This window comes from Nicotiana tabacum, chromosome 15, assembly GCF_000715075.1.
Source record: "Nicotiana tabacum cultivar K326 chromosome 15, ASM71507v2, whole genome shotgun sequence".
NCBI lineage: Eukaryota > Viridiplantae > Streptophyta > Magnoliopsida > Solanales > Solanaceae > Nicotiana > Nicotiana tabacum.
This window is the reverse complement of record NC_134094.1, coordinates 87,203,649-87,216,488: the sequence shown is the minus strand read 5'-3', so window position 1 is coordinate 87,216,488 and position 12,840 is coordinate 87,203,649. Positions and strand designations below refer to the sequence as shown.

The window sequence follows — 12,840 nt, the reverse complement described above, 5'->3', positions numbered from 1 at the left end:
TGTTTTGGAGGTCTGTAGCTAAATTAGGCTTGAAATGACGAAAGTTGAATTTTTGGGAAGTTTGACCTGAAGTAGACTTTTTGATATCGGGGTCACATTCCGATTCCGGAAGTTGGAGTACGTCCGTAATTTTAATTATGACTTGTGCACAAAATTTGAGGTCAATCTGACATGGTTTGGTATGTTTCGGCATCAGTTGTAGAAGTTTGAAATTTCAAAGTTCATAAAGTTTGAATTGGAGGGTGATTTAAAGGCTCGTCTAAGTTCGTATGATGTCTGAGGACTTGTTGGTATGTTTGGTTGGGGTCCCGGGGACCTCGGGTGAGTTTCGGATGCTTAACTGATCAAAATTTGGACTTGTGTAACTGCTGAAGTTTCCAACTTCTGGTGTCATCGCACCTGCGGTGAGGTTGGCCGCATGTGCGGACACTCATGTTCGAATGGAAGATCGCAGAAGTGGATTTGGACAGCCCAGGTAGGGTTCGCAAGTGCGGAAGGATTTATGAAAGAAGCGGCCTCGCTTCTGCGGTGGCAAGGTGCGCATGAGTGATGTGGTCGCAAGAGCGGCGCTGTGGTCGCAGGAGTGCAGGCGCAGGTTCGACCCTCCTCTCACAAATGCGGACCCAGGGGACTTAAGTAATGTCCGCACCTGCGATGGAATTTCCGTAGTTGCGACTGGAAGCCCGCAAAAGCGAAATCGCTAGGCAGAAAAGGCTAAGTTCGAGGGTCTTATTCCATTTTCAATTTTGGGACTTTGAAATATCGGATTGATGCGATAATTCAAGGATTTTTCAGAGAGAACTTTTGGGTAATGATTCTTAACTCGTTTATGGCTATATTCCACTAATCTATAGTTGATTTCAACATTTAATTAAGGAATTTGGTTGAAATATTTGGGGAAAAATGTTGGAAGCTCTTCAACTAAGTTCTTGAGTTTTGATTATATCAGATTTGGATAATTTTGGTACGACTTAACTCGTGAGTGAATGGGTGGTCATATTTTGTGACTTTTACCCGATTCCGAAATGTAGGCCCGGGGAGGTTTTTAGAGCGATTTTTGAAATTTTTTGTTAAAGTCTTGATTTCATTAATTAGATTAGTCTATTATAGTTATATTTATGGTATATAATTGTTTTTGTCTAGATTTGGGCCATTGGGAGTCGGATAATCGAGGAAAAGGAATTCTTATTGACTGATTGAGCTTGGTTCGAGGCAAGTGGCTTGCCTAACCTTGTGTGGGGGAAATTCCCTTAGGATTTGGTACTGTTGTGATATGTGAGCACCGTGTACATGAGGTTACGAGTGCGTACATGGGCTATTTGTTGAAAACCCCAATTTTTACTGAGTAGTAACATGTTTTCATCTTAATTGAGTTATACTAGCATGTGTAGTTATCCTGTTAGGTCTAATATCGCATTTATACCTGCTTTAACTGCTTATTTGAACTTTGTGTTGCATGCCTAGTTGCTTTCCTACTTTTCTTAATCTTTATCAGTCTTAACTGTAGAATTCTTGCTGTTAACTGTTGTATTTATCGATTTGAGTTGTGTGTTTGTTTTTGAGACTACGAGGCGGTACCTCGAGAATTCTCCCCGCATATTTACTTTTGAGACTACGAGGCGGTACCTCGGGAGTTCTCCCTGCATATTTACTTTTGAGACTATGAGGCAGTACCTCGGGAGTTCTTCCTGTACATTTACTTTTGAGACTACGAGGCTGTACCTTGGGAGTTCTCCCTCCATATTTACTTTTGAGACTACGAGGAGGTACCTCGGGAGATCTCTTTGCATATTTACTTTGGAACTACGAGACGGTATCTCGGGAGATCCCCTGCTGCTTACCCCTATGTATTGTACTGCTATTTTGTTGTGTTTTCCTTTTTTTGTTAAATTTCAGTCTCTTATTATATTTCTACAGTCTCCTGCTTTATTTATTATATACCAGTGGGCCCTGACCTGACCTCGTCACTACTCGACCGAGGTTAGGCTTGGCACTTACTGGGTACCGTTGTGATGTACTCATGCTACTCTTCTGCACATGTTTTGTGTGCAGATCCAGGTGCTTCTTATCATCCACGTCATCAGTGAGCAGTGACAGTTTGGAGACTTCAAGGTATATCTGCCGCGTCCGCAGACCTCAGAGTCCCCCTCTATTCTCCACTATGTCAATTACCTTTTGTGCTTCTTTTATTAGACTCTGGTGTATAGAGATACTAGTTTCCTTCTGTAGCTTATGACTTATGATGTTCCGGATTTTTGGAATGTTGTGTATTACTAGAGTGTTGGTTATTGTACATGCCGAGTGGCATTGTTACCAGTTATTTGGTAATCAGTTGCAGTTAGTTGTTAAGTTTTACTTCCATTTTTATTATTTCCGTAATTTATTAGGGTTACCTAATCGTGGAGACTCGGTGCCATCACGACGTTTTACGGAGGGAGTTTTGGGTCGTGACACATCCATAGTCCAATTGCCTCTCCTGCGCTGTAATTAAATACCGAATCTTCCAATCACGAATCGGATAATCCTCCTCCTGAAGAATTAATTGCCGCAACACATATGTAAACACCCTACCGTTTAGACCAACATTACACGATAACACGCGAGAAACATCACAGTACACCCAGTATAGCCTGAACACGTGGGCAGTACCAATACTGGACTAAAATGACTGAACACCCATTCACAAGGCGACGATATTCCGCCCGCATAAGCAGGACAAAACATCATGCACCACACCTGTATCATCTCCACAACTCATCGATGTCCAACTAATATTGAATGATCGACATTGCGTGCGAATGAGTAGGATGGAACTGAAGACATAAGCTTCAACCGAAATCAAGTCGCACGACAAGGAATCAAGAAAGGGAAGTTCTCCTAACAGCCATGTAGCCTCTCAAAGATAAGTATAGACGCCTCTGTGCCGGTCTGCAAGACTCTACTAGACTTGCTCATGACTCGTGAGACCTAAGTGAACCTGGTATTGTGATACCATATGTAATAGTACAACCCCCTAGTGATATTGCCCGCTTTGGGCCGAGGCCCTCACGACTTTAAAAACGCGTCCGCATCACACTTAAACATTCCGTATCAGGATCAAACTTCATACACAAATTGCAATCAACGAAATGAACCTATCTAAGATCCAGGAACACCTCCCATAGTCCAATAATGCCAAAGCCCACTCTAAGTCAAATTTAGCTAATTCAAAACCTTCACAAATGCAAACTTCCTATAATGAGTGCTGAATCACTCTAGAACCACCTGGTACTCAATTTTAACATACGTTCAAGTCTAAAATTACCTTACGAACCTATAGGAACCTTCAAATCTCGATTCCGAGGTCATGCACTCAAAAGTCAAACCATGGTCAACTCTTCCAATTTAAAGCTTCAAAATTGAGAATTATTCTTCCAAATCAACTCTGAACCTCTCGAAAATCAATATTGACTATACGTGCAAGTCATAATACACAAAATAAAGCTACTCAAGAACCCGCCGAACGTTATGCTAGAACTTAAAACGACTGGTCGGGTCGTTACATAATTAATTTAACGTGTAAATATTCTGATATTATCTCTATTCCCATCATGGTACATCTTTCTCTACTTTAATATTATAATTAACTTTTTCATTTTGAATTTTACATATAATCGAAATAATTTTACATTTAAAACTAAATTAATTATAAATAAATTCATTTTTAATACTAAATTATAATTTTAAAATTTTCCAAAATATAAAAAAAATATGTCATTTTACTATTTTATGACAAAATATAAATTTTATTTTAGTATTACATTGCCATAAGCAAATGAACTTCTTTCTTTTATCTCAGTTTAAATATTTTTATGTCTAAATTTTCAATAACCGTAATATTTAAATTAAATTATAATTTTGAATTCTTCCAAAATACAAACAGATATGTTATTTACTATTTTATCATAAAACTACAAATATTATCAATTCAATTAGTGATACTTACTGAGAAATTTTTCTTTCGAGATACTTAGTTCCTAAAAATACGAAAAATAAAACTCAAATCAAATTCATCCATAAAATACCTATTTTAGATCAGATGGTCACCTTCATTTATGTAATTTCGCTCAAATTCATTTGTATAATTTCGATCTTTGTGTATTCCGAGAACGGTATAAATATGAAATGTAGTTTAGGATCACTTTACCCTACTCAGATATTTTCAAATTTTTTCTTCAAGAATATAAATCAATGTTAAGAGTTTTAGCTTCAAATTTGCATGAATGTAAAATTCAGTTAATTTGATTAAAGTAAATCAATGTTACTTAGTTTTAATCTTTTTTGAAGTATTTAAATTTATTGGGTGAAAATTCAATTATTAGATGTATGCAAACATTGATAGTCTTTTTTTTCTTTTTTTTTTTTTGAAAAAATATTTCATCTTTACATTATTAATTCAAAATTTTATATACATTTTCATTAGATTTTTCCGAGTTCTTATTAGGTTTTGTTCTAAAAGTGCCTAGTAGCTTTTCTCAATGCACCAAACATATTGCATACTTTCTGCATTTAATATAATATAAATTTAAATATTTAAAACTGCGCATGCATGATCAATATTAAGAATATAATCATTTTTAATTACAGTTTATCTTAGATTAATGTTGCATTAATAGAATTACATATGTGATTTTATTTCTCAATATAATATTTTATTAATTAAATTTATATAAATTAAATAAATGAATTATATAGTCATGGTATAACTTTTTTGTTTCTTATTTCTCTTTATTACAATATCTATTATTCAGTCTTATTATATTATTAATATAATATTCACTTGGCTTAATATCATTATCCACTACTCCTTTTAATATATCTTAAATATTTCTTACTTCTTAAAAAGAAAATTTATTCTAATGTTCATATTTCTTTAATTTTCTAAATTTATCAATAATATATTTCTTTATTATTTAGTTAGTCTATTATATATTTTAAATTAATTTAAATTATAAATATCCTCATATTATCTCTATTACCATCATTGTATATTTTTTTCTACTGAAATTTTATAATTAGTTTTTTCATTTTAAATTTTGCATATAATCAAAATACTTTATTATTTAAAACTAAATTGTAATTTTGAATTTTTACAAAATCTTGCCATCTGAAAATCTCGTTGATTAGTTTTAAAGGATATATTTTATCTTTCCATTATCAATTAAATATTTTTGTATATATTCTCATTTTATTTTGTCATAAAATCTATTTAGATTTTGTCTTAAAAGTGCCAAGTGACATTTTCTCAATACACCACTTAGCTTAAGCTTATGCTTCACTATCCTCTTTTTAATATAATATAGAGAGATATAGATATTCACTACTCCTTTGAATATAGTATAAATATTTCTTACTTCTTAAAAATAATTTTAAAAATTTAATTCTATTGTTCATAATTCTTTTATTTTTTAAATTTATCGATGATATCTTTGTTTATTATCTACTTAGTTTATTATATTTTTAAATTAATTTAAAATATAAATATTCTCATATTATTTTGATTTCCATCATTGTACATCTTTTACTGTAATACTATAATTGATTTTCTTCATTTTGAATACATATAATCAAAATACTTTCATAGTTAAAACTAAATTGTAATATTGAATTTTTTTCAAAAGCTTACCAAATGAAAATCTCATTGATTAGTTTTAAAATCTTTCCATTATCAATTCAAAAATTTAATATAGATGCTCATTAGATTTTGTCTTAAAAATGTCAGGTGGCATCTCAGTCACTTGGCTTAACCTCATGCATCACTTTCCTCCTTTTAATATAATATAGAATATAGATAATTCATCTATCTTTAAGTTTTGTTGTTGGATCAAAACTCAAAGCCTAGTAATATTGTAGGAACTCTAAGTAGAATTTTTATTAATGAAAAAAATATGTACAACGTGTCTAACAAAAATAATATGTACAACGTGCAAAACATGGCCAAGATGTACAAGTAACTCCCAAAAAATGAACTTGAAAAGAAGAGATAGTATATGCTACGGCAGAGGCGTACGCAGGATTTCTCATAAGCGATGTCACGATTTTAAAATAATAATTCAATATAACATCATATTAAAACATGTAGTTAGAATCATATTAATAAAACACAACTCAAGAATATTACTATATGTGAATTTTTATTTTTTAAAATGTATTTAAAACAACCTCATTAGAAATAATACTAAATACTCTTTTATATAAAACACCAAACAATTACACAAAAACTCAGCATTCATTCGATTTTGCGGATCGTTCTTAATCAATTGAATGTTGAGAAAGAAAATGAAAGGGAAAAAAGAAGAAGAGAAAAATATATGAAAAACTTACAATAAAATTCAAATAATTTATAGTTGCATAAAAGATGCAAATGTGACTTTATTTGATCCGGTGTTAGGTTAACGCTTAAGAAGCCAATAGTTTAAACCCCGAACATATTTTTTATTTGTAGATGAAGCTCAAAAAATGTTAAAACAAATAACGAAGTGACCTAGATTTTGAACTGGTGACCTCTCCTAGGGAAGTAAAGCTCTGCACCAAATGAGCTAGCCAACAACTTATGTCAAATGGAGTTACTTTATCAGATTTAAACGTTATTTTTCTGTTGGATTTTAATTTTATATACATATTTAAGTAGATTTTTCCGACGTGTCACGTGGTACAACTTGGGCTAAGATTAGACCCGCCCCTGGCTACATGGTGGTTTTAGGGAAAGTCAATACTATCGGACCTACAATTAAGGCTGCTGTAAGTACGTTTAGTAAGATAAAATTATTAGACCAAACTGAATACGAAATGCAGGAGTCTGAAGTTTATCCACAGTGAGCTAGCGAATACCTTGCAAGCAAAAAAAATAATAACATGTACGGTTAAGAGTTTAATTTTGATACAATGAAAAGGTAAATAATATTTACATGATTAGATCGTGAAAAACTAATTGTAAGAAATCAGCAATGCCGCAACACTAAGAATTTACTCATATTCAATGTTTATATCAAATTACTTTAATTTACCATAATTAAATAAAAAAAAATAGGATAACTCCATGCCCATTTTGATTAGCGTGCAGTCGTGCCATCAAAATCAAATTATCATGCCCTGGCAACTACTTCTTCGTTTGGTAAAATTTACTTCTTGATTAGAGGGAACATTGGACTTTGTCTCAGTGTACCTTCATCTTAATTTGGTAACCGTTATTTCAATCAAGATAAATGCGTATCTTGTAAGATGAATGCCTCTTCCAAACAATCTTTATCTCTCATATGTTAAGAAAATTTAGTTTAAACCTAATTCAATTCAAAAATTAAGTTACAGTTTCCTCTCTCTTTATCAAGGACATTTAAAGTACGGACAACATCACAAGGATCTAACACCGAAAAGACCGACAAATTTAACGAATTTAACTTGAGATGAAAATTTGTCGACAATAACTTCTTTTCTCGACCAATATCAACATGACACCTATTCAAGAAGTTAGCTTGTGATTGCTTGCAACTAATTAAGCAGCAGCACTTGTCGACAAAGAGCGAACGGTGGACTTGGTCTCTACATATTCATCTTAACTTGATAACCGTCAATTTACGGCCTCAATGGTTTTTTTCTGAAATATTTTTCAATCCAGATAAACTGTCTACATTTATCATACACTTCCAAAAATTCGTCTATGTGATTGCTTGCAAGCAATAAGCAGAAGCCAGAAACAAAGATGTTACATGAATACAATGAAACTCATTAGACCACTATGTGCATGTGGTCACACAATAGAAACCATACTGACATGTCCAAAAGTAGAAAGGACAACGAGGATAATAATAGCACAAATGGGTCGTGCAGTGTCATTGTCTTTTTGCTAAATCTGTAACAAACTTTGGGAATTGCTGACTAAATTATTGATTTCAAGTTCCAATAGTAGTGCCTATCCATACTGCTATAGCTGACACATATCGTTGTTATCTAACTCAAAGTTATGGACTTTCTTTCTATTCTCGAATCCATACAACTTGCCATTCATTTATTGTTTTCACCCTCTGGGGACTTTCTTTTTTTCTCTTTCTTAATGTTGAAGTTAAACTCTATATGGAAAGTGTCTGAAATGTTTGTACTTTTAATTTTTTCCCATGTTGTTTTCTAGGAACTTTTGGACATTGATTTGGTTGGTATGATAAAAATTGAAACTTGAAGTGAAATTCTTGTTATTTCTTTGACTTATATTGACATATTCAGTTTGATTTAGTCCTTATTTGAACTCTACTTGTACATACTTTCTCTAGTTAATTCTTGATTCCTTCTGATTTCCACTGAATCTTGTGAATAATTTTCTTCATCTTAGTTGTTCTCAAGTTGTGTATTGGTTCTTGATAATATTTCATAGAGCAAGCTCCTAAGATTAGTCCCCATCTCATTACAATATGGACATAAGTAATGAGGCTAGTGTTGATTTCTTTTCAATTGGACCTTCTTCAATTGTGGGTCGAACAATAGCCTTTAGAGTCTTGTTCTGCAAATCAATCTCGCGGTTAAGGCATAAAATTTTTCATTTCCTTATATATTACTTGTACAAGATTAGAAACTGTTTTTCATACTACTTGACACCTTTGATCAAATGGTTGCACCCTCGTAACCCACAAGGGATATTGGCATTGGTAACACTTCTTGCCTTCTTGTTGAGGCGATATACGAATGTTAAAATCAGAGCTGATATGGCTTATAGGAGGAAATTTTGGAGGAATATGATGAGATCTGCCTTAACTTATGAGGAGTGGGCTCATGCTGCTAAAATGCTAGATAAAGAGGCCCCTAAATTGAATGAGGCTGAATTTTATGATGAAGAATTAGTTATAAATAAACTCCAAGAACTTCAACATCGTCGTCAAGAAGGATCTTTAAGAGATATTATGTTCTTTATGAGGGCTGATCTTGTGAGAAATTTAGGTAATATGTGCAATCCAGAACTTCATAAGGGTAGACTTCATGTGCCTAAACTTATTAAAGAATATATTGATGAGGTTTCAACTCAGTTGAAAATGGTATGTGACTCTGATTCAGATGAGCTTCTACTGGAAGAGAAGCTTGCTTTTATGCATGAAACAAGACATGCCTTTGGTAGGACAGCTTTGCTTTTAAGTGGGGGTGCTTCTTTAGGAGCTTTTCATGTTGGTGTGGTGAAGACATTGGTAGAGCACAAGCTTATGCCTAGGATAATTGCTGGTTCAAGTGTTGGTTCAATTATGTGTTCTGTTGTTGCGACTCGGTCTTGGCCTGAGCTACAGAGTTTTTTCGAGGATTCTTGGCACTCATTGCAACCATTTGAACAGATGGGTGGAATTTTTACAGTTTTCAGGAGGGTCATGAGACAAGGTGCTGTACATGAGATTAGGCAGTTGCAGGTGATGTTACGCCATCTCACGAATAATCTCACTTTCCAAGAAGCATACGACATGACTGGTCGAGTTCTAGGTATTACAGTTTGCTCCCCTAGAAAACATGAGCCTCCTAGATGTTTAAACTACTTGACTTCACCTCATGTTGTTATATGGAGTGCTGTGACTGCTTCTTGCGCATTTCCTGGTCTCTTTGAAGCTCAAGAACTCATGGCAAAGGATAGAAGTGGAAATCTTGTTCCCTATCACCCGCCATTTCATTTGGACCCTGATGAGGCTTCTGGTGCAGCTGCGCGGCGGTGGAGGGATGGTAGCTTGGAGATTGATTTGCCTATGATGCAGCTAAAAGAGCTCTTCAATGTAAACCACTTCATTGTGAGCCAGGCGAATCCACATATCGCTCCCTTATTGAGGATCAAAGAGTTTGTAAGAGCTTACGGAGGCAACTTTGCTGCTAAGGTATGATTGTATGATTTTGAGGCTTGGTGCTTCCTATGACTGTTGGACTTGTATTTCCCTTAAGAGTTTTATCTAGAAAGGGTTTTCTTTGACCCCACTTAACGCATGCTATGGTTTGGGTCTGCTATTAATCATTTGCACCCTTTTAAATTTGAGTTTCTAGCACAGTTGCTGATGACACGAGATTTAGCAGGAGTCATGGTCTATGTCATACAATAGTTTTGTATTTATAGGACTCAAGCAAGGAACAACGGTTTATGTGAATTTCTCCTTTATAGAGATAATATGATATTCATGCATTCTCTAGGAAATATGGAATGAAAGAAACAAAGCGTGCTCTTAGTAGATCTAGGTGCAAAAGTAATTAATTTTCAATCTCTTTAATATCCTGTATACAAGTGTTTGATAAGACACCGGCAGTTTTGGTTAAGAAATTACGAAATTATATTGAGCTATATCCCTTTGGCTAAATTATGCTGATACTTTCTATTTGTCTCTTCCGTGATGGTTGTAACTTAAGAGTGCTTAATTATTAGCTGATGTGAGTTGTGTGATTTTTTCAAAAGACAGAAAGTGTAAGTGGACAAATGTAACGATAAGTATTTGGCTATGCAGCTTGCTCATCTTACTGAGATGGAGGTGAAGCACAAATGTAATCAGGTATTGGAACTTGGTTTTCCCTTGGGGGGATTAGCCAAGCTATTTGCTCAAGATTGGGAGGGTGACGTCACCGTTGTAATGCCTGCCACTCTTGCTCAGGTATGTCCAATTAGTGTTGATTCTTTTTCCTAGTAAGAATTAATGGCTGTTTAAAGGCTTTAAATGGAAATATGTAGCCTACTGAACTTACAGAAAGCTCAGCAATTGGAGTTGCATTTTTCTGAAATTTGTAATTTACCTGCTGTTTGCCAAAATGGAAAGATGGCCTTGGTGGAAAATGTTCGATAACATTATGATAAATGCTAAATGCTAAATGCTAAATGCTGGAGGACTAATTAAGCATTCTTCACCAGAACTAGGATTGCTAAAAGTTTGATGCTCTTATATATTTTCAAGTTTAAATGACCTCTACTTTTGTGATCTCTTACGTAGCTGTTCACTCTAAACTTACTTGGAATATCTTCCGCTGGTCTCCCATAGTATAAGAACCTGGATTCTACTTTTCCACCATTGTCAATCTGGAGAACCTGTTAAACATCATGTTTCAAGTTAAGAAGAATGTTTACTTTGTTGGTTGAAGATTATTTTCATCGTAAGATTTGGAGTTTGGCTTCATAACTAACCCTTTACCCAAATGTTGTGTGGTACAGTACTTGAAACTCATACAAAACCCCTCTACTTTGGAGGTTCAGAAAGCATCAAACCAAGGGAGGAGGTGCACTTGGGAGAAACTATCCGCCATCAAGGCAAATTGTGGAATTGAGCTTGCTCTTGATGAGTGTGTTGCTATACTCAACCACATGCGCAGACTAAAAAGGAGCGCCGAGAGAGCAGCTGCTTCTTCACATGGCTTGTCAAGCACTACTGTTAGACTTAATGCTTCTCGACGAATTCCTTCTTGGAATTGCATCGCACGAGAGAATTCAACAGGCTCCCTCGAAGACTTTCATGCAGATGTTGCTTCCCCTCTTCATCAGGGAGGCAGCGGTTCTTTGGCGCATGCTGGACGAAATTGGCGTTCCCACCGGAATGCACATGATCATGGTAGTGACAGTGAGTCTGAAAGCGCGGATCACAGTTCTTGGACAAGATCTGGTGGTCCTTTGATGAGGACAACATCGGCTGATAAGTTTATCGACTATGTCCAGAACTTGGAAAGTGATTCACGATCGAACAGAGGATTGAGTATTGATCTCAACAATGTTGTTCCTCATATGGGAGGCAGGGAGCCTCTATCCCCAAGTCCAAGGGTAACAACACCAGATAGAAGATCAGATACAGAATTTGATCAAAGAGACATCAGAATTATTGTAGCTGAAGGTGACCTGCTTCAGACTGAGAGGACTAGCAATGGGATTGTCTTCAATGTGGTAAGGAGAGGAGACTTGACACCATCAAACAGGAGTCTTGATTCAGAAAATAACAGTTCCAGCTTGCATGATCCAGTGGCAGAGTGTGTACAACTCGAAAGTCCGGAAAAGGATATGGATATAAGCTCAGTATCAGAAGATGGAGAAAATGAGCAGAGATTGGAAGATACTGTAGAGGAAGTAACAGATAATCGGATTATACGAGATACGACGAACTGAAGCAAAATTTAAGTGGTAGACAAAGAAGAGCGATGAAGCTGATGCAGAGAAGGCATCAAGGAGTAGGGATGCTACGGAATAGTGATTAGCAATTTGTCTTTTGAACACTAAAGGAATTGCAGAAATAGCAAGAAATCTTATGTTTTTGAATATCTGAAATTATGAACAACATATTAGTAAAACTACATCTTTTTTCTTAAGTGGAATACCTTAATTCAGCATTCTAAGTGGTTAGTTTATCTAGCTATTGCGAAAATTAAAGCGTTGTCAACTTGCATATGATGCTTCTAGCTAATGGATTTAGACTTTTTAAAATCAATGAAAACAAAGGTATCACTACGCCCGCCCTGCAGCTTTATCATAAACATATATTTTTAGAGGTTAAGGTATTTGGGTTGACCATGAAATATTTTTACACTATCAGTGTGATTTAAGTGTAACAGGTTATTACTCTATTTTTCAGGTTATCGCGCGTAATATGAAGTTACCTGTTATTATAGATCTAACTTAACATGATTTTTCAGGTTATCGCGCGTAATATGAAATTACCTGTTATTATAGATCTAACTTAAGATGATATTGTAATTCTGTAAATAGATCTAACTTAACATGATATTGTAATTCTGTAAATCTTTCCACTGTCGATGCACTGAATATAAACTCATATTATAAAATCTTGATAACTGATCATGGTTGTGCCAACCCCTGTTGTCAAAGAG

At 34.8% G+C, this 12,840-nt stretch overlaps 1 protein-coding gene across 1 annotated transcript; it reads left to right on the top strand.

Annotated features, from left to right (window-relative positions):
• The first annotated feature begins 7,950 nt into the window (after positions 1 to 7,950).
• On the top strand, positions 7,951 to 12,303 carry LOC107776305 (triacylglycerol lipase SDP1-like). Its single transcript, XM_016596179.2, has 3 exons — positions 7,951 to 9,872; positions 10,488 to 10,631; positions 11,183 to 12,303. The coding sequence occupies exons 1-3, from the start codon at positions 8,442 to 8,444 to the stop codon at positions 12,119 to 12,121; spliced, it is 2,514 nt and encodes an 837-aa protein (XP_016451665.1). The 5' UTR covers positions 7,951 to 8,441; the 3' UTR covers positions 12,122 to 12,303.
• Positions 12,304 to 12,840: the final 537 nt, after the last annotated feature.

Coding starts and splice junctions, on each gene's coding strand:
- LOC107776305 (XM_016596179.2), top strand. CDS start 8,442: ATGGACATAAGTAATGAGGCTAGTGTTGATTTCTTTTCAATTGGACCT. Junction 9,873..10,487: donor GAGGCAACTTTGCTGCTAAG/GTATGATTGTAT, acceptor TTGGCTATGCAG/CTTGCTCATCTTACTGAGAT. Junction 10,632..11,182: donor TGCCTGCCACTCTTGCTCAG/GTATGTCCAATT, acceptor TGTGTGGTACAG/TACTTGAAACTCATACAAAA.